The 22,458-nt window shown below is 42.6% G+C and overlaps 1 protein-coding gene across 2 annotated transcripts; it reads left to right on the top strand.

Moving 5' to 3' along the window:
• The first annotated feature begins 416 nt into the window (after window positions 1–416).
• On the top strand, window positions 417–22,396 carry GOLM2 (golgi membrane protein 2). Of its 2 annotated transcripts, XM_032194757.1 has the most exons (10): window positions 417–758; window positions 6,274–6,328; window positions 7,324–7,426; window positions 8,376–8,466; window positions 9,611–9,752; window positions 10,626–10,706; window positions 11,059–11,157; window positions 12,571–12,744; window positions 16,375–16,542; window positions 20,640–22,396. In XM_032194757.1, exons 1-10 carry the CDS (start codon window positions 432–434, stop codon window positions 20,711–20,713), a joined length of 1,314 nt encoding a protein of 437 aa, XP_032050648.1. In that variant the 5' UTR covers window positions 417–431; the 3' UTR covers window positions 20,714–22,396. The 2 variants fall into 2 exon arrangements, with proteins under 2 accessions (XP_032050648.1, XP_032050649.1); XM_032194758.1 differs by lacking the exon at window positions 16,375–16,542.
• Window positions 22,397–22,458: the final 62 nt, after the last annotated feature.

The raw sequence follows: 22,458 nt of genomic DNA, 5'->3' as shown, positions 1-22,458 counted from the left end.
ACACAAGGGAGAAACGAGGCGGGGGGAGCCGGGCCTGGTGCTTTACTGGAGCTTTGATCACAAACGGGCGGGCGCTGCCCTCACGGGGCGCCTCACGGCCCTCAGCGGGCTCCCCTCACACCCCCCCTCAGCCGCCAGAGCGGGCGGCGGCGCTGTCGCGATAGCCCGGCCATCTCGCGAGAGGGGCCGGGCGGCGGAAGCGGCGGGGAGGGGCGGAGGGGAGGGGGTGGGCGGCGCGCCGCCAGCGCGGCTCCGCGGCCCGTCCCCGGCCCCGTCCCCGGCCCCATCCCCGGCAGCGCCCCGGTCCCCGGCCCGGCCGGAGTCGGCGCCTGGGAGCCCCGGCAGCGGGGGCAGAGCGGCCCCGGCCGCGGTTCCCCTCAGGCGGAGGCGGCGGCGGCGAGCGGCGGCGCCCCCGCCCCGCGGCCTCCCCCATGGTGGGCTTCGGGGCCAACCGCAGGGGCGGCCGGCTGCCCTCGTTCGTCTTCGTGGCGCTGCTGGCCGTCATCGCCGTGCTCGCCTTCAACTGCTGGAGCGCCTCGTCCCGCCAGGCGCTGCTGCGGGAGGAGCTGGCCGAGCTGCAGAGCCAGGCCCAGCGCACCGAGGTGGCCCGCGGGCGGCTGGAGAGGCGCAACTCGGACCTGCTGGGCAAGGTGGACTCGCACAGAAAGCAGCTGGAGCAGAAGGAGGCCGACTACAGCCACCTCAGCAGCCAGCTGCAGGCCCGCGACGGGCAGGTGAAGCAGTGCGAGGACAGCAAGGTACGGCCGGGGCAGGGGGGCAGCGCTGCATTAACAGGGGCTGCGGGCCCGTTGGTGCTGAGAGCTGCCAAAACTCCGTTTTCCAGACGTCTCCTGTTAATTTTTTTGTTGTTAATTGCCTCCTGGGTTTGTTCAGTCGGTGTTGAGTGGTCAGGGAGCTGTGCAGAGCCTTAAAAGCAGAGCCCCAGCTCGCTGCTCCGCAAGGCTGGGTGTCTGTGCGGGTGCAGCACCTCCAGCTTGTGGCTGCGCCTCAGCTCCCCTCGCCCGCCGGCCTCTGGTTCTGCTGCAGCCAGCGTGTACGTGGAAAAAAAATTGTGCTGCTGACATAACGTGTCACTGCTCCTAGCCACGCCAACAGGAAACTCAGCCTGCCCTGCTCTGTGGACGTGGCCTGGGAATTCCTTTCCTTGTGGAAAGGAGAATGAGGGAGTGCATCAAGTTTCCTTGGCCCGCTCTCAGAGCTATTGCCCTGAGTTAAGAGGAGTTAAGCCTGCGGTAGAGAGCAGACAAGTTCTCTTTTACTCAGCCATGTGCATGGCAGCGTGTGCTTCATTTGCATACAGTTCATAATTATAGCGTCTAACTGAACACTTTATCACATTAGAATTTATGGAAATACCACCCTGTCAGGCTTATCACTGGCTGAGTTTGTTTTTCTGGCCATTTAATATCATACTTTTAATGAGCAGGGTAAGAAAATGCATTTCTTTGTCACAGAAAGTAAACAGTTACACGTCTTAATCTAATTATCAGGAAGTAAGTTGGGAGAACTACCAAGTCTTTCAAGTTGTTTTAGTTTGTATCGAAGTTATGTTTTTTTTTTTCCTGCTAGCCATTAGCACTAAGCTATCGTGTGTTCAACAAACGTGATTTCTTTTTAATGTATTTTTTTCTGATTGGATTCCTGAGAGATTGGGATAAAAACCCTGATGAGGTATGTAATGGTAGATACCAGTGCTCTCCATTGGAAGTAAATACAAATTAAACGCGTTGTGACGAACATATTGTGACGCCATAAAATCTGCTTTAATCTATGAATAAGTATTTTACACAGGCATGAAAGTATTAGTCTGCGGCAAGTAAAAGAAGCTGAACTGTTGCGCTGGCATTAAAGCTGTTAGGTTTGTAACAAAGATGATTACCCTTGTAAAAAACAGAGAACTGGTTACAGTTTTCTAAACCGACGTGTTCTGTGTTTGTTTTTAATTGAGCATTAATACCCAAATAGTGAGGGTAGGTAGGGTTAGGTGTTCAGTGTCCTCTCCAATAAAAGCAAGCATCCACAAATAGTAGTGGGTTGAAAACACTGGGGGTGTCCATCACAGCACCTAATTACGTGCTGGAGCGCCCTTCCTTGGGCCCTCGTGGATACTAAAATGGTAAGAATTCATGGCTAGCACTGTGCTGCAGGACTCCAGGAGACAAAATGCCAGTGAAGGTCAGGGTGCCTCATGAGAATCACTGGAAGCCCGCTGATGCAGAATACAACTGGAGGTGCTGCTGAGCTGCGTGTGCTGACCGCTTTGTTCTCTGTGAACCTGGCTGCTCTGGGAATGTTTTCGGGCTGGCATCTTGCAGGGCAGAGCAGGAGGGCAGCAAAAGAGATGAGACTAATGAACCTCACAGTTATTTTTATTGATGTATGTTTTTTTTCGTAACCAGTCACTGGCCATTTCTTTTCCTCCTCTTTGAGCTACTGTCATGTTTTGAGTGGCTTATATCCTAATTTAGCGTCAATCAACTAACCAAAAAGCTGAAAAACCTTTAAGTGACTGCAGTTTAGAGAATGAAACAGTCAAAAGATGTGTTACTGAAAAAAATGCAGAGTACAGATAAAGCACCTGACCAAAAGACTTGACTGAGAACTTTTTTATCTTGGAACAGAATTTGGCAAAGATGTTCTTTGAACAAGCTATTCCAATGATCCCAGCCCACTAGTGGAATATGGGAGCTATAATAAAGCACCAACACTGGTAACTCCTGGGCTGTCAGGAGATCACAACAGATCTAGGTTTGTTTCATAGCAAACTCGTTTGAAAGATGCCCCTCTGGTGCCTGTCACAGCGTCAGTTCTGCTTTGTGCTCCTTCATCTTTATAAGAGGTTCTTTGGTGGTCACGCAAATCAACCGTGCATTTTCCAGTGCAGAGGCAACCTGAATTTCTTCCATCAGCTTCCTCCTAGGTCAGTGATACCTGCAGCCGAGCCCAAACCCCTGCCTCTCTCCTCCCTCCCTCTGCACGCATAACAAGCCAGTCACACTGCACCAGAACGTAGATCTGTCATAAGAACGAAAACCAAAGATAATAAAATGGCTTCGTGTCTTGTTTTTTAAAAAAATAAAATAAAACCACACCCACAAAACCCACACACACTCAAAGTTTGAACTGCGGTAAGGTGGCACCTGCTGCTCACCAGGTGTGAAAGCTGAGAGGCAAAGGAGGAAACTCCTAAATGTCTCTAGAGGCTGCCATGAAGATGACCCCTTGAAATGCAGCTGAATGTTTTATTTTGGTGCACTGGAAGCTGGAGAACAACTGATTGTAAATCTAGTTCGAGCCGTTCTTTACCCACTGTATTTAGGCCTTCCAGAACTACGGCCTTGCAAATCTCACAAAGGTATTGTGGAACACCTTGAGAAAAGAAACCTTTGGTAAAGACCTTGGTAAAAAAGAACACCTTGGCAAAGAAAAGGAGCTGTGGCGGAACGTGGCAGTGATCAGAAGCTCGGATTTTGAACAGTGATTGGTAACATCCATGGTGGAGGCAGCAACTATAAATCACCCTCTTTCTACTAATGAGACCTGGCTTCTTGGGAATTCTCTTTCCCTGTCACCCCGTGATGGTCGCTGGGCCCTGGAACAAAGCGGAGAACTCTTGGGGAGGCAGGCGGCTGCAGTGGCTCACAGCGTTTGGGAGTCCTGAGCCTTTCATACTTGTTTGCAGCACACCAGGAGGATGCATTGTTCATAGTTTTACACATCCCTTTGCTGTCAGCTCAGTAAAATGATTGAATGGCAGGAATTCGTGGTGGAGAGCTCCCAGATGGCAGCCATCCAGCGTGTAGGGGTTCGTATCTCTGTGTTTGCTGTTGCAGCTCTTAGGAGCACGCCTTGTTCATTCCAAAGCTGTGCTGGGTGTGTAACACATCCTTGCCCTTTAGCCAGTGCCTAGAAGTGCTGCTCAATGGGATGAAACTGTCGAGTGAAACGTCCTCAGAAGCAGCTGGCTGGGTTCCTTTTTGCCAAAGCCTGTTGGTGGCTCCTCAGTTTGCAAGGGTGTACTCTGCAGCAGTGGTGGTGAGTGCCTCCTCCTACCTCCCCGCGTGTTCCTGATCATTAGCATGACAAATACCGCACCTCGAGGCTGTGGTAATTGCCTGATGGAAGCACTGGCTGTTCTGAAAAAGGCACTGGACAATTCCTAGTAGAAGGATCATGGAACTGTGGAGCACAGCCCCTTGTGCTGTCAGTCTTTTAAGGAGCTGCGTTGTGCTGCTCCAGCGTGTGCCACAGCAATGCATGGGGAATGCCCAGGGGCCTGAAGCGAGCCAGAGGGGTACAGACACCTCCTGTGCTGCTTCAGCAGGCAGTTCAGAGGGCGTTTGCCCTAGAGAAAGAAATGACTCACAGGGAAATACGGGTGGATGTGTACTTGTTTCATGGGGAAGTGGTTACCACCTGTGTTCAGTCCTGCAATAAATGTGTAGACGTAAGCTCCGGCGTGTCTATAACTTTATTTTCTTTATATGAAGAGACTGTTACAGTTTGGACAGCACTGGAAGCGTTGCCTTTGCATATAATTAGCTCCAGCAATTTCTTTTACGCTTACCAACTGCTCTGGAAAGGATCTGAGAAGCCACTGAGAAATACGGACGGTGCAAGTGGGTCTGGATTCCAGGAGGACACAGATCTGAAAGAACTGGGCTTGTGCCATGGTTGTGGAGTGGGTTCTCTGCATGTGTAGGTGGAACAGATCCCATGAATCATACAAAGCTGCTGCTGCTTCTGTCCCTCTGATTGGGGACATTTGCTGTCAGCTAAGCTGTTTGGGCTATAAATCCTGTCACTTTTCTCTGAAACTCAAAATTGTCAAAATGAAGGATTGTGTGATAGAACTGATGCTGTCTATCTACAAGTCAAACTCCTGTTAACAGAGACAGTTCCCCCTTTACGGGTCAGATGTCCCTGTACCCCATTAAGCCTTTGTGTGGGGTGTCCTGCAGAAAATCCCCATTTCAGCAGGTCTGGCGTGGCTGTAGCTCCTGAAGTTGTAACCGCCTGGGGCAATCAGAGCTGGAGTGCCTCTCGTATATAGAAAAAAAAGGCAAACACAGTCACTGACACGGTGTTAAAGAAACAAAAGGTATGAAAAAAGGGAAGCTGGAGGTGGGTGGAGGAAGTCCTAAGGAAGGAAGGGCATTCGGCTGTGTTTGTTTTGGCAGGAAATGCAGGTAACTGGCTTGGCACCCAGGGGGAACACAGCAGCCTGTGTGCGTCCCCTCCAGGGCTGCGTGCCTCTACCCCGCTGTGGAGTAGGAAAGGGAGCTTCTCAAAAGCAAAGACAACTGGATTTGAGATGGCACCAAAGCTGTGTGTGAACATACTGATGGCCAAGCTTTCTGTTGGTTTTTGTTGGTTTGTTTGCTTTGCCTTTTTTTTAGTTAACTGCATGCAGTCTTTGCTGCTCCAAGAGGTAGTCCTGGCCTTGTAACCCAGGAATGACGGCCCTGTCTCAGCACCCTTTTGGAGTTATTCTTTACATCAGTCATGAAACTACAAAGAGAAATGACAGAATCTGTGTTGCCTGATGGTGGTCATAGATATTTTTTTTCACCCTTTCTCAGTATGCTCTCTATATCTGCATTTTGCCTCTGTTATTTTTGTCTTTGTGTAAGAGCAAGAGGAAGCATCTTTCCTTGATGACTTTGTGTACATGTATTTCTTACTGAACTGCTATTTTTTTCCTTACTAAGAATACCAAATTAAAAGCTGTTGTGGAAGTCCACTGCTGTCAGCTTCTCTCTTAAAAGAATAATTTGTGATACAAGTTTTACCTAGCATCACATTAAATATTTACTTTAAGCATACATAAGGTGAAACATTGTTTTTGCTTATGATGCTGCTTGCCTATTTTTATATACTTCTTCTATACTTAGGCTTTGACGCTGGGAATTCGCGGGCCCTTTTGCAGTATCAGAATTCAGTGTGTTAATTTTAGCCCTGGCAAAATCTGCTTTTTTTTTTTTTCTTTTTTTTTTTCAGAAAAAGGCAGATTTTTTCCTTCCTAGCAAAGCCTAAATATTTAAGTTGATGTTATCACTTACAGATAACTAAATATACATTATTTACATTTGCAAGAACTTTTTATATGTCATCCTGATGATTCTTTACTCATTTTCACAATGAAAAAAGAATGAATTCAAATGTACCTCAGTCTTAACAGTCTAAACTGTGTAAACCCTCTCTACTTTGCCAGAGATTTCCTGTATTCATATAACTGTTTCTTCCTTTCAGATTAAGCTGCAGAACAATATATCATATCAGATGGCAGACATACATCGTTTAAAGGGTAAGGAATTTAAGGCCAAACTGTGTTTTTGCAGACTGTGAAGCTGCATGTTTTGTAATTGGTGAGGTACTGCAGAATGCAGCTTAAATGAAAGATTGAATGATGCTTGGAAGATTGCATAATCTGAAATTTCATGATGCTCGTTGGTTACCTAGTCTGGCTGTAAGTGTAGGGTTGGCCCTCGCAGACTTTGCTCCACTGGCTGCAGAAGGATGGTGTGTCCTGGCACGGCTTGCTCCCAAGATCCTACAGCTGCTTTCGTGACCAGCTACGCGGTGCAGTAGAGTTGGATCAGCAATGCTATGATACTAATGCTGGGTTAGAAGAGGACCAGAAAGCATCTTTTTAGGCTGTTATTACAGACATTGTAACCACGTCTGTGTATCTTACTGTGTTGGTTTTGGAGAAACCTAGACCAGCTACTGCCAAACTTTGTACGTGCCTGCAGACAGCATACTTGACACTTCTGCCTGTAGCTTTAGAGCTGCAGCTTAAAATAGTAGGGAGTTTAAACACTTATTTGTATACTTAAAAGCAGGGGGAAGAACCTTTAGAACAGTTCCTTGTGAAGACAGGAAATGTACGATTTCCATGGATGGTGTGAAAGTACCTCTTTTTATATTTATTGTGGAAAAACAATAACATAATGGAAATTTTGCGTTATTCAGAATAACAGATTTGTTTCAGAAAATTGGAGAAATTTTCAACAGATAGGTGAACTAGTGTTGTGTAAGTTTTCTGAATGAAAAGGTAAAGAACAGTTCATTTTCTTTTAGTTTAAGTCATAGTATCAGAAGATTTGTTCTGTAATCTGTATTAACATCTGGCATAAGCAGGTTGGCATCTTTTTCAAATTAGTTTAAGAATCTTTATGTAGAAGAAAAAAATCGAGAAAGTTTTTAACTTAAGTAGCGATATTAAAAGTTGTATCTGCCACAGGGCATTTTTTTTTGTTACAGCTGTACATTCATGTTCGTTTTTGCTTTTTGATCTAGAACAACTCGCAGAGTTACGCCAGGAATTCATTCGTCAGGAAGATCAGCTTCACGAGTACAAGAAGAACAATACTTACCTTACAAGGAGACTGGAGTATGACAGGTATGTCCTCAAGAACGTTAGTAATGGTAGATTTGCGTGTATGTGATAAAGGTCCATTAAATAGCACAAGTTACTTGTATTCCTGTTAATCCTCAAACTTGAGCGTACCCATTCATGATGGGACTTTGACTCAGCTAGTTGTTTTTCAAGTTCTATTATTAATGTTGAGATCTTAGTTAACAAATATGTGGAAGAGTTTAATCAACAGCATTCTGGAAGCCGGTAGGGTTGTTAATTGCCGTCTTCCTAAAAGTGTAATTTATTGAACTGAAGTTGAAAGCATTACATAGAATTGGAATTTCAAGTATGTTAAAGAAGCAAGGAGAAAAATTACTCCTGAAGCCCTAGGGAGTGCAGAAGATTAACACAGAAAATGTTTGAAACTTTCGCCAAAAAAAAGTACATACCAGTTTCTGTGTGTGCTCTGTAGAGTATTCGCAGGTTTGTGGGAGATGAGAACTTTGTGAATTGTGTGGATCTCTCTGTGGCTTGTTAGAGAAGTTGGGACATCTAGCTGTGTCATTCAGATCTTGTTATTTGAGTTGGTAGCAGTAAGTGATAGTAGTAGTTGTGCATCTTCTGTGTTGACAGCCACGGAAGATGTATTACTTTCCAAGTGGAATAAATATGTGCTGATGACAGATTAACTGTGAAGCTTGAATTTTCGGTTGCTTTCCAGGTTTCGGAGGAAATGTCTTCAAGACACGTTTGTTATCTTGCTGTTTTTCTGCTTTGTCCCTATTTTTTTCCAGTTCTGCTTTTTTTTTTTCTGTATTCAGTCCATTTCCATTCCACATGCCTTATTCCACATAGAAGGTTTTTGGACAGACTATTCTAGTTTAGGTTTTTGTTCCACTTCATTTTTCCCCGTATTTTATTTATGAGAGAGCAAATATAACATATAATATGAACCAAATGAAATATGACTGATAACGCGTTTCTAATTAAGTCTCCAGTGTGGGCAGCAGATCAAGGAAATGAGACTGCAACATGAAGAAAACGTAAAGAAATTAATGGACCAAATTGCACGGGAACAAAAGGTAATGCACGATTACATTTCTTTGAGTTAGAAGAGCCCAAAGTCTGCAGGTTCCTAACTCAGAAGTTCAGATATATTGGAGGGCTTGCACGTTTCTCCTCTAACTTTTGGTTAAACATGGTACTGAGCAGCCCTAGGTGGATATTAGTGTAAGGCCATCTGCACGTTTTGCTGTCATTGAACTGAGCCTTGAAGATGAGGCTTAATTCTTTGGCCTGCTACAGCCTTCCTGCATGACACCACCACTCAGGATTTTATTTTCTTCTCTGTAAAATGGATATTGCTTTGTAGCTCTGCAGGGTAGGATCTGTGTTCTTGTACAGGTTATTGCAAAGGGGAGCTTGAGCTCTGAGGCCTCTAGTGCTAATGTGATACAAATATCAACAGTGTTTAAATGGTGTCAAGTGTGCAATTATATGCTGCAAGCTGTCAGTAGAGTGTTAGCCTCTTTCCTACAAACAGATGAAATAATATACTTTTCTGAAGACTTCTGTTCCTTGTTTAGTCTCTGTTTACAAGCATTTCAAATAAGGCAGACTTCAAGTAGATTTCATTGAGATCGTCCCTTAAAGCTAGAATTGTTTTTAAGTATGTGACCTTAGGTTTAAGGCCAATGATACCTTCACCAGTCTGTGATGTGTGTAAGAGCTGAGTTGGCCTTCATTCCTTTTACCATAGTAATTTTCTCTGTGTGCCCATGTAGTTTTGTTTATTTATAGATTACAAGTGGTATCTTCCTGCTAGAGGCAGAATGCTAGCAAATGTAGCGCCTATGAAAACAACTTTCCAAGGTTATCTGTTCTAGTGCAATTAAAACTAATGTGTTGTGGAACGGTAAAGGTTTCCTTTCCATTCTTTTGGGCTAACTCTGTTACTCACAAATTATGAATGGTTCAGCTGTTGTACGTATGCCAATGTAAATGTTATACAACCATGAAATATTTTACATTTTATGTGTCCAGAATCTCAGCTCCTACCCTCCAGAATGAAATTCATATGTAAAGGAATTCTCTTTTTGCTTAGATGATTATCTAATTTATAAGTATGATTTTGCTTGCCCAAAGTAATCTTAAATTTGAGAGAGTTTGTTAATGAATGTTCAGGGATATGCTTCATGTTGTTTTCTTATTAATTTGTTCTAACAGGCCACGCAGAAAATTCAAGCCAGTAAAGATACTGAAGTAAATCCCAATAGTGACGACCAGGCAATATCTAAGACTGTTACAGAGACAGAAGATAAAAATGCAGAAAAGAATGAGCAGCCTTCAGATCATGTAAACGGCAAAGGTATTTCCTTTTTTTGTCAGTTGTGATAGATAATGAGCCAAACGTGTTGCGTCCTTTGCTGTCATACAGAATCATGTGTTTCTCTGAAGCAGAGCAATGTGTTATTAGACTTAGATAACTTGATTAGCTCCGTGTCACTGTACTAAGTTAGAGTTTGCAGGTATCCAGAGTTTGTCATGTCCATTTTCTGGGTCCTTTTGTGAAAGCAGTTTCTTGCACAGTTTTGTGTTCATTTTCATAGTTTATTTGGCATCTCCCTTCCTCAAGTGGCGAGTTGTGAACTGGGGATTGCCACTCCACTCACTGTGAAATTTGGCTTGGGGTGAGCTATTGGGGAAGGGGCTTGCTGCAGAACAGGAGTATGCACAGAGAAAGTGGTTCAAGGTGAGGAGCACTGAAGCCACTGTGAGAAATCTCCAGCTGGGTAACTGACCAGGAGCAGTGGGAAACCTTTTTTTTATGAGCTGTGCGGGAGACCCAGCAAGTAATTAACATAATTGTTTCCTGCTGCTAGTCCATTCCAAGAAGTATATGGGTTCCCTTTGCTTCTGCTTCTTGTAGTGCTGAATCTACACCTTTTTGTACTGGTTCAGTGCCTGTTCCAGCAAGCTTCTTGAAGCAAACTAGAGCAGTGCATCTGTTTCCCATCCGTTTCTGAAGATTGCACTGACTGACTGACTTTGGGATCAGTGCTCCAAGGCAGTCTTGAGGGACTTTGCAAAACAGCGTAAGAAGTCTTGTAGTTGCATTAGCAATGTGGGATGTTTTCTGTGGATGAAAGACTTTTCTGGTCTTGGAGCCTTCCACAAGAGGGAAATTCAGCCTTAAAACTTAAAGGTTAATAAGGCAGAACATCCTATTCTTGTCTTACAGAGAAAATCAAAACAGGAGGAGATGCAGGCATGCCTGAAATAGAAGATAATGACCCTGCTAAGGCTGAAGATACTCCCACGGGTTAGGAGAAATATTCTAATACTTTCACGTTTGGGTTTTTGATGTTATATATTCTGCATAAATACTGTATGTTTCATAGTAAATGCAAAGTTTTAAAATTTGCCTATGATAGTAAAGTTCAAGTGGGGTGTAAAATTTTTTTTTTTTTTTTTTTTTACTGTTTGTTACAGATTTGAATTCTCAAAACTGAGCGCCTCAGTGCTTCTAATAATTTTTCCAGGAAATCTTGTATTTCATATTTTCATCTGTGATTTGAAAACAAAAAAAGAATATATTTACAAGATTGTCAGAGGAAGAGCTGATATATATTCACGTTTCATGTTAAGGCTTTTGTCAATGTGTTTTATTTTAGCTTTAAAGAAGCCACTTATTTCAGCTCCTAGAAGTGATGGTCATCAACCTGTTATAAATCTTCCAACTGAACAGCCCCATGCTCCAAATCTGGCACCAGGTAAAATTCTTATTAGCAGATGTGTCAGCATTTTGCAGCAAAATTTCTGATTTGTATCTGCTATCGTATCATGGACGTTAGGTGCACATGGCCAGCCTTTTATTCTTGTTTGATGTTGTTACAAAAAGGAAGAACAACTATTGATATCTGTTGCATACAAGATTACTACAGGCTAGTCTTAGTCTGGCCTCCTGAGGTGGCTGGTTACATGATCTCTTCTTCCTCCACACACACATGGTAATTTTGGAGCATTTTGACCAACTTCAGCCAAATTTGACAGCTAGAAATTTCAAAAGTAAGTGCTTCAAGATTCCTCCACTGGACAGAAGAGAGTGATAGAAATTAGTACACCTGCTTAGGGTACTAGGTAGAGCTGCAGCATACCATCAGGAGTCGATTGAACATCTACTTGGATATTAAGCAGTGGTACTACCACTTGCTCAGTGGCCTCCTGTTTCTGTTAACAGCTAACTTTAGGGTGATGTGTGGGAGGTCTAGGATGTGAGAGAACTAGAAGTGCTGCAGAGAAGGGGTTTGGAAGAATTGCAGTTAGAATAGACACAAATCCATATAAAATATGTTTAAAATTACTGCTTGTGGATCAAGTGACTTTGTATTAATGTCAAGAGAACATTAAGTTATGGCTGCTCTGTGCTTCAGGTGGCATGTTCAAATGCTGTCCTGCTAAAAAACAAAACTATAACATATGCATTGTGTGTTTACGACATGATCAAACAATTGGAAGAGTTTTTTTTAATAAGTTATGCCCATTACTGGTTCTTTTGAAAAGAAGCCAGCAGAAGTATTTCTTAATTTCTTGCTTTTTGTAGTGGATAGATAAGCAGATTAGAATACCGACATCAGTGAACTCAAGGTTTGTATATGCATTTAACGTTTAATATTCTAAATGCCAAGGCTTTTAAATATTTCTTTTTGTTGTTTTGAGGTAGCTCTCATTCTGAGTTTTATTAATGAGAAAATGTGAATATGGCAAGTGAAATGCTTGTTTTGTTGAATTTAGGAAGAGTTTATCAAGAGAAAGTTACCATAAATTTCAAGGAGACCAGGGTTTTCTGTATTCCTTGGCTCTGTAGTCCTGTCATTCTGCTTTTTATTTTAACATAACTTCTGTGACCTGCTGCCGTAACCTTCTGATCAGATTGTAGCTCTTGAAACACTTTATGTTGCTTGGTAGATTTTTGAATATGAAAGCAGAATCAGCAGGAGGAAAAAATTATATAAGTGAATTATTCAAGGCTTCATCAAACACTTAAATATTTACTGAAAATCAGATCAGAAGCTAACAACTGAATATTGATTATTTATTAAAATGTGATGAATTATCTTTTGCAGTAGCGTTAAAAGCATCTTTTGGAACCACATAAGCACTGAACACATTTCCTTATTCTGTAGGTTTGCATGGTGCCAATGATGGAAATGTTGATACTGTGAAAGAGATACCTCCAAATTCTCTTCAGCATTTAAGTTTTGGAGAAAATATGGAAGGTCAGAAAGAACACAAAATTGAAGCTGACCATATAAAACTTCCAAAGAGCAAAGTTGGCGACTTGCAAAAGATGAAGCAAAGTAAGTTGGTCCATGTCATATACTTTATGTTCTATCTGTTCTATTACTGCCTGTTTGGAAAACAGGAACCACAAGAGCAGGTGGCCTTCTGGAGAGTAAGCCTGAAAAGAAATGCAATGTTGGGCTGTTTTTAAAACAAACAAGGAAAGGCATGCCATAATGTGTCATCTTTCATATGTATCCAATCAGTACAAAACCCGTTGCTTATAGGAATTTAAAACATTGTAGGAAACTACTACACTTTAAATTGATTGTTAATTTAAGAGTTTTGGTACGTGCATGATAGAGTGACTTATATTCATGTGGTTACTTGACTTACCTACGATGTTTTGGACAGTATCATAAGAATTCAGCCCTTACACAGGGGAATTTGTAGTATATGAGTATTGGCCAGAAGTTTGTTCTGCATGAGGAAACCTTCCAGCACCCTTGTCTTCCATGTCTGCCCAAGGAAGAATTCTCAGGCAGGAGCAAATCATGTATTTGCTTATTGTGTATGCTGGTAGCAATACTGCGGGGGCTTAATAGGGCAGACAGCAGGTAAGATTTGCATGGGTCTGTGTGCCGTTGTTTTTGAGATGCATCTCTGCCTTGCAGCTAATACCATAACATTGGGATACTGGTATTTCCTAGAGTGTTTAATGTAGCATCTTTCTCCTGTTGTTCCCATAATAGGAAAATTATTTTCAAACTGTTTTCTTATGATCTCAGTAGCAATACTATGCTCCTATAATTTATGTGGAGGTGGAGGGGGACATCTAAAAGACTAGGGTGGGATAGGTGGGAGCTGGATATCAACCTGCTGTTCCTGGAAAAAGTTCATTAGGGCAGACTTGAGTTGTTTTAATATCAATCATGGATCTTTCTGGTAAAGTGAGGGCGTTTGAATAACTCAATAAATGAATGTGATTCAGTAAATAATGTACAAAGTTAACGTGCAATTTGCTCAGTTTTTCTTCCACTATGTGTGTCCTGAGATTTGCAAGACTGTTTAGTTTATTGAATGAGCTTCTTGAGAAGATCCTGCACTTGTGTGAGTGACCACAGCTGAGAGGATGGACCTTCGTACTTCAGTTGTTGACATTTTTAAATGGATTTCTGTCATCCTTAGTAATGAATTAAATTCATGACTAAGGGGGGGGGGGCTTTGAGGCAGGAACAGTGAATGAAATGTCTCTGTTGAAGGCTGTGGATACCCGAGAGTCAGTAATTATCACTGATCAGTATTTTCCCTTTCTCTTTGCGGTAACTCTTACTTGCAATAACTTGCATCGTAATGATACAGCGAAGGAGAGGATTTTGCTCTGTCACAGAGAGAAATGAACTAGTCCAGGTTTCTAGAAGATTTTATTTAGATGATTGATCAACAGTGGCCATTTGGAGAGGTCCACTGGTGCTAAACTCATCCCTCTGGTACAGAGGAGACCAGCTCCAGCACACACACGTCATTGTGGACAGTTGCATGGCTGGGGTTTGGCAAAAATGCTAAACCCTTAAAGCAGGAGGCAGGTGCTGTAGTGAAGGAGCAGCTGCATCCTGAAGCTGAGCAGGAACCCGAGCTTGCCAGGGCTGTCCTGTGTGCCGAGGTGTGCTGTGTGCAGGCTCCAGCACAGCAGGTCTGTGTTGGTTTGCTGCATTTCCTGGGATCCTTCCGATATTTTAGCCTTTCCTTCTATCAGCTTAAACTTAATCGGTACTTTCTTGCTGTACTATTTCTGTATATCTACAGGCTTGTTTTTTCTATAAGTTAAGCACATTCAGCTCTTTTCCCATAGCTCATTTTATATTTAATGGGTGAATTGCACAGTTCTGCCTGTTTGTATAAGGCAGAGTCCAAGATTACAAGCAATATTAGCAAGGGTTAGTTAATTACAGAGATGAAGAGTGAATAATGTATCGCTTCTCACTTATGAACAGATCAAGTTTCTTCTTACTTATTTTGTGGAAATGACCAAAACTTCTGTCTCTCTGCATTTGAGGTGCGTTAGATGTGTTTCTTCTGCCTTTCTTCCTCATCTGGATAAGCATTTGTCCTGGTTTTATCTGAGGTAGAGTTGGTTTTCTTTTTAGTTGCTGGTACAGTGCTGCGTGCTGGGCTTAGGGTGAGAGTGGTGCTGATGGCACACCTATGGGTTAGTTGCTGCAGAGCAGGGTGCACACAGAGTCGAGGACTTCTCAGCTTCTGGCACTGCCCTGGCAGCGAGGAGGGAGGCTGGGGCTGCACCAGGAGCTGGGAGGGGACAGAGCCAGGACGGCTGACCCCAGCTGGCCGAGGGATGTCCCGTGCCATAAGGTGCTGTGCTGAACAGGAAAGCTGGGGGGTTGGCTGGGGGTGGCACTGCTGCTGCTTGGGCTGGGCATCGATCAGTGGGAGGTGAGCAACTGCACTGTGCATCACCTGCTTTGTGTATTTTATAATTGTTATCCCTTCCTTTTCTGTCTTACTGAGCTGTCTTTATCTCAACCCGTGAGTTTTACCTTCTCTTCTGATTCTCTGCCCGTACCACATGGGGAAGAGGGGAGTGAGCAGACGGCCGTGTGGTGCTGAGCCGGGTTAAACCACAGCAGCAGTGTGTCGTTGCTTCTGTGCTGAATTTTCTACGCTGCCACAACCAGTAGTTACCGCTGTTTTAAGACAGAAGTTCATTTTCACATCTGTTCATTGTAACCTCAACCTGGTTTTTAATCCTGATGCTGAAATCGTGTTCTTTAACTTCTGTGTTTGTTTCCAACATGAATCGCTTAACATCTGCCTTGGCAGACTCTTTCCTCAGTTCGTTTCCAGTCTGTCCAGATTGTATCTCACTGTAATCCTATTTTTTTTCATTTATACCTAATCCTCCAGACTTGAATCCTCTGTGGTCTTGGTTTAGTGTCGCTTTCTTTAAGCAATGGACAAGCAGACTGAATTGCTGTGGACTTCAGCATATCTCCTTAGTATCCCATTAAACACGGATCTGAGCTTGATGTTATACCTTTAGTCTGTCACTGTTACTTGGTTGGCTGTCTGGGCATTTCACAGTTCCAGCTGATTATGGTTCCTGCATTTTTCTAGTTTATTGCACCACTGTCTGGACCAGTTCTTAATTCTCTGGTGTGAGACAGAAATGCGGAATTCAGGGCACTTCAAAAACTTCTAAAGCTCAACAGGAAACTTATTCGTTAGGTGGTTAAAAAAAAAATCAAATCAGAGGTGCAAGGCAGATCTTCGTTAGATTTTTACCCTTGATAGTATGATACACACTTGGTAAAATGATTTGCTGTATACAAAGTCAGAAATACATTGCTCAACGTACTGCTCTGTTTTTGTATAGAAAAATTCCACTCCTCAGGAAAAAGTCCAAGTACAAAGCTTTCACTGTGTGCTCTTCAGCTTTTAAAAGAGTGAAGCCTATAACAATGAAGATTTCACAAGACAAGTTCCGAGTGGTCGAGTACATCCTTTTTCCACGGAGGTGTTCCATAAACAGCGTTGTTCTCCCTCCTGCCCGCACTCTCCCTTCTGCCCCTTTTCCTCCAATCAAAACTACTACAGACAGCCGATAATCCTAACCTGCAGTCTGCTTTCATTTGGAAACTTTCTATTTCTTTCCTCTCTGCTTCTGACTTAATCCTTTGCCTACTTCGCAGGCCGATTCTTTGATGAGAATGAATCCCCTGTTGATCCGCAGCAGGGTTCTAAACTGGCAGATTATAATGGGGATGATGGGAACGTGGGTGAGTATGAGGCAGACAAACAGGCTGAGCTGGCTTACAATGAGGAAGAGGATGGTGATGGTGGAGAAGAAGACGTCCAAGGTGAGCTTGGGCCTTGTCTCCATCCCATTGTAATAAAATCCACGCTGAGTTTTCTTGTTGAATTTGTGTAAAGCCTCACTACTAGCTGATCAACAATTTCTAATATGGAATAAGCAAGCTTTAGGCAATTTTTAAAATTTGGTCTCGTTTTCCATTTGAAAGCAACGCTACAGCAGTTCTCAGAGTGCTTCAGTAGCTTACTTGAATTGTGTACAGTTTTTGCTAGGAAAACCTTTTCCGAAATTTGAAATCTCTTGATTTTCTAAACACCAGAATCTGGTGTACAGCTAGCTGGAATGTAGTCTTCGACCTTACTAAAGCAATTTTCAAGTAGAGAAGCGTGGCTTTTTGACTACTGCTTATTTTGTCACACCTGCCTAGAGGTGGCACACGATGGAGTCTCAGTTACCGATTCTCAGTGTAATTTTTTGTGCGTTGTACACAGATTCAACAGACTTCTGGTTTTCCTTGTTAACCAAACCTCAGAACTCATCTGGTGTTAGCCTAATACCTGTATACGCATGTTCACCGCCTCGTTCTGCATGCACTTCAGAGTATCACCTCCATTGCTTGTCTGCCGTGTGTCTGCCACGTTGTCTGTCATTCTCCATGTAGCTGTTTGGAAATACCTCCTGAAGGGCTTGCATGTCTGCAGGGTGGAAATGTTTAAGCAAACATTTATTGCTGATTAAGGAGGTAATGCAAAATAAAGGGGGGGGGAAGTAACTCTGAAGTTCTCTGTGTCCCCTGATTTTGATCCTTGTAACACAAGCTTTTTAACTGGTAGTTTCTCAGACAATTTTTTCATTATTGTTTTAGGCATAATTAATGGAAAAAGCTGATAAAAAGCACCTAACTTCTGTGGGCGTGCATCTAGCTATGCGGTGTAAGCATTTTTTGGCTAGGCTGGTAGTTTGAAACTCATGAACAAGCAAAAGAAAAGTGTGGATCAGAACCCTGGGCAATTAATTAACTTACTGATGAAAATGAAAACTGTGCTCCAGATGATGTGGTCTGTTTTGTTACACTTTTTGCTCAAAGCTGTAGCAGGGGATTTTAGTCACTCTTGATTACTCATGTCTGTTCCTCTGGATGGGTTATTATGAGGTTGTAAATTGCTCGTTAAAGCCAGCTTCCAAATGAACGTACAGAAGTACAGGCGGCCTCTTGCTGATGATGTGCCATGGATGTAGGAGACTTGCTGCTAACGATTACGATTCTGTCCTGGGAAGGAAAGCGGGGTGTGCTGTGCCTGGCTGTGTGCCCACCCTGTGCTCTGCACATCCAGGCAGTCCTGTGGGCACTTCTTGGTTTTTTGTTTGTTAGTTTGGTTCCCTCTAGCACACAGCAGATGCCCGGCTGTTCACCTGCCTGCGGCTCAGCACTGTCCCGGGCAGCCGCTGCCCTCGTGGTGCTGCCGTTCCCCTCCTGCTGCCTCCCAGCCCAGAGCGAATATCCTGCAGGTGGTAAACTGCTCCCAGGGCCCTGAAGGGCACCCTGCGTGCCTCTTACAAATGGGTGGGTCCGATAGAGTATTAAAGGGTAGAAACTTGTTCCAAACCACAGAGGTTGTGGTTACGTCGCTCGCTATGCAAGGGAAGTTTAAAAAAAGCTCCAATTGAAAGTGGTCTCAAAACTTTCACATTTTGATGTGACACCTCGCAGCTCACTGCTCTGCTGGCTTTAAATGTGGGCTTGTTCTGACCAACCCCTCTTTATATCCGTGTAGATGTAATAGATTCTGTATCTTGTAGTAAAGATTGAAGAGTGGCCTCAGGAAGCCTTTTCCTGAATAGTCTGAGCAGCATACGTTACAACCTCAGAGTTAATTTTCCAAACCTTTCTTATCTTGTTTCCTAATGACTTGTTCCCGTGCAAGTCAAGCAGCCTGGAAGGTGGAACTGCCAGGAGCAGCGTTTTAGAGAAAGTCTGCATCAGCGTGTGCACTTAATTTGTTTGTAGAGGAGGAGAAGGTGGAATTGTGGGGTTTTGGAGGAGGGGTTGGTATAATTGGTCAGGGAGGGAAAAAAATGAATTTCTGCCGAAAAAACTATTAGGAAAACATCACATGGCTCTGCATTAGGCTAGAACAAAGCATCTGGCATGTGCAAACAGAGCAGTTTGGTTAAACATGTTTTTCTGTTGCCACTAGAAATGTGTGGGCCTTCTATTGAAATTCTCAGAGAAAAATACACAGATCTGGGAGGTGTGCTCACGTGGATGTCAGTATCCAGTCTGGCATCTCTTATTGCAGTTCACCTGCTGGAAATGCAAAGTGATACTTCACGTGTTGGCTTCTGCTGTAGTAGAAGTGTGTTTTGTTTTGTTTTGTTTTGTTTTTGTGGTGGCTGGGTGGTGAAAGATGATACAAATCAAGTGATAGCCACGTGCTTTAGTAGTAGTTATTACCAAACAAAAGCATGTCACATAGATTAACAAGACTTTTGCTGGTGGGAGTAGGTTACTATTGGGCACCTGCCTCACTTGCAGCCTGATGACCAAACTCCGTGTGGAAGTGTTTTAGAGCTTCAGACAGCTCGTCCTCAAGTAAAAGGCTTGGTGAACTTGTGGAGAAATGCAACTGATGCCAGTGACTTGAGCTTTGCTTTCCCTTCCTGTGAACAGGCATATTTCCTGAATATAAAGAGACATCGTGAGCTTTGAAATGCAGCAAAAGCTTAATTAAAACCAACTGAACTTTCAGGACTTTCTGATTTATTGAGGGAAGAAGGCTGAGGACCCACAGAGGAGATACCTCAATTATGGCAGCTAGAATAATCTATTTAAAGACATCTCTTTCAAAAACTATTGAAGTGAATTTCCTTGGCTGATTCTGTTTGTGTGTGTGTCTGTGCATGTGCTACAGTAAATGGTTACACTGAGGATGCACAAGTTTGGGGTTTTGCTTTTAATTTGTTGATTTTCCCAGAGGCTTAAAACCCCAGGAAGAGGTCAAGAAGTAGCACAGAGTGGTAGAGAGAGAGACGGTCATTCAGGGTCTGAAAGATGAGCTGGAACATTTTCATCCTTCCAATCAAGGACAAAGTAGAAACTCTGCTGTAACGGTGAACCAAACGCAGCTGGAAAAGATGTGGCACTCCCAAATTGGCCACTCTGCATCAGCTGCAGGACTGCTTACCCTGCATTGCCCCTGCTGTGCTCTCATCCCTGCTGCTGTGTATTTCCTGGCTGAACTACACATTCAGGAGTACACGTCTTGGCTGGAGGGCTATTTATTCATCCTGTGGTGGCCTGACAAGATGGATTTCTTTCAGTTGGGAAGAGGGGTGGTGAGGAACGTGTTGCTGATTCCTCAGCAAGGCTGAGAGAGAGATCACAGATCTCCATTGATAAGAGGTTTGGGAAGGTAGAGGGCTGCTTTTTACGTTTTTAAGTCTGTTTTCAAATTTTACACTCAAGCCTGAGATGCAAGATAGCAGAATGTAAAAATGGTGACAGCAAAGTCAATTTGAGCATTTCGTTTTTTTTTTAAAAAAAAAAAAAAAGCCTTCCCTGAGAAAGCTGCCACATGATAGAAATGGGAGGATACCATTTTTCAAACCTGGCAAGCAGGTGGGAAAAGCCTTACCTTACTCCTTTGCGATCTATTCAGGGACCTGGAGGAGAGTCATAATGACTTCTCTATGCAAGTTGCATGAGGTACTCAACATTTTTGTAAAATCTTACAGTGTTTTAACTCTAGAATGGGTTAAAAGTTGGTGATACAACTTTTCAAAGTAGTTGACTTTGTGGTTGGGTTTTGGTGGGAGAGTTTGAAACATTTAAAGGAACACTCAAATTACAGTAGTAAATTTAACAAGTTCTACGATCTCTTAAGTCAATAAATCTGTGAAACACAGTTGTAATAAAGCCAAGGATATTAAATAGTGTGAAGTCACAGTTTTTCAGAGGGGACAACTCCCAAAGTGCTGACAGCTGGACTTGTAATTGCAAGCCCATATGCCTCCTCCATATTTCCCCTGATGACTTCATTCCCATAACCAGACAAAGCCGATTCAATGTGGATGTAGAAAGCGCATTCAAATATCTGTTTCAGTAGTGTCACATCAGATTTGGTCTGAATATTTCAATTGCAGATGATGAAGAAAGAGATCTACAGAATGACCTCGTCGATTACGGCAAGCCACGCTTCGGTGATGGTGTTCTTTAAAGCTTGAATTAAACAGGAAATGGAGATGAGAAGAGATCTCAACTGAAGAACTTGAAGTGCTGCAAACTGAACCATTTTTACTTCAGTGTTTCATACTTTAAAAGAAACTGATAAAAAAAAACGATAAGTATACTCAAAGTTAGTGAAATAACAGAAGGAAGCGGTTGTGTACATATGTACATAGTTGTACTATTGCAAATTGTATTAAAACTACATTTCTGTTGTTACATTGAGCCAATTACTTAGACTGTACCTTACCTGTAAGAATCTTTTCATCTGAAACCAATATTATAAATATGGGCTGAGCTGTTTCTGCAAATTAGAAAACTTTGTAAACTGGAGAACTTGTACAGTTTGTATCTCATGTAACAAAGACACTGTGGAAACAATGTACAGCCAAAGGACTCCTTTTCTACAGTAATACCTGTATGAGCAAAAATACTCCGCTTTTCTCATGAGTGCTGTGTTTTTGTATTTTGCAGGTGAGCTATCAGTTGAGAATGAAAACTGAATGTTTAAAAAAGTTGCTCCTTCCTTAATGTAACTGAGGAAAGATACGACAGTGAAGTAGTCCTCAGAAGCAAGTACCATTTTAAGTCTAATATACAGTGACCAAAACTCATAGCTACAGCTGGAAATCAGTGAGAGTAGAATTTCAGTAATTCGATACATCCTGAAAAAAGTTGTTTAATATCTTATTTTAGAAGGTAATATAGATAATTCAACACAGCTCGTAGGAAATTTTTGTGTACGTGTTAAAAAAAGGGCAAGTGTTATAGTGAGAAGCAAAGACAAGTTTACATCAGCTTTGTAGGAACTTTATTGGAAGGAACACCCCTCCCCTCAGTAAGTAAGTTGTAGCCACCATTTTACTGTTTCAAGAGCCTCCATCCTGCGTCACACTCACTCGAGTTAATTTACAATTTAATACTTTGATACAGATCTCTCTCGACATCTGCCACGTTCCATGTTTTGTGGTTCTATCTCAGACGAGTTTGTAAGTTAGATACTTTTTGTATTATGTGTTTAAGCACTTTCTGAATTTTATGGAAATGATTCAATTGATGTACAGTAGAGGAAATTAAGGTTATTAACCCAACCTGCTTCTCCAAAAGGGCTACTGTGAAAAGAAATTATAGGACCTTTGACGTGGGTGATTGTACTTTATCTCTGCACTCAGGTTCCAATTTCAAATAACAGCTAAGGTTTGCTTGATGTCATTTCAGTGGACCTATTAAATTTCAAAAGTTGTACTTTTTTTTTTTTTTTTTTTTTTAGCTATAGGGATATTCTTCTAATGAATCTTCAGTATACAAGAAATAAAAATTTCAAATTCTGGTGATGCATCTCAAGGGTTTTGTTGTTTTGTTTAAGGCTTGAGCTCTTCATTACATCATACTTGTGGGAGGCAGATGGGGGGGATAGCCCTTTGCATGGTGTGATATCCTTTCAGTTAAAAATAAAATGCTGAACCTGCTCCGAATTAGACACCGTACTAATACCACACAGTAAGTATAAACCTGTACCAGGATCCTAAGAATAGCAGTCTTCAGTAAATACTGTATTTGAGCACTGCAACTTTTTGTTTGTCTTAATGTAATTTCGCCCTGAATTAGGTGTTAACTTGATTCTTCTAATGAAAGCAACGTATATGGGTTCTAATAAATTAAGTTGTTCAAAGTTTGTGAGGCTTTCTGGCTTTTTTCTTTTGCAGCAAAAGCATAAGTCAAGGTGATTTTGACTTT

This window comes from Aythya fuligula, chromosome 11 (genome assembly GCF_009819795.1).
Source record: "Aythya fuligula isolate bAytFul2 chromosome 11, bAytFul2.pri, whole genome shotgun sequence".
Taxonomy (NCBI): Eukaryota; Metazoa; Chordata; class Aves; order Anseriformes; family Anatidae; genus Aythya; species Aythya fuligula.
Note: the sequence above shows the minus strand (reverse complement) of the source record. Positions and strands in the feature narration are given on the sequence as shown.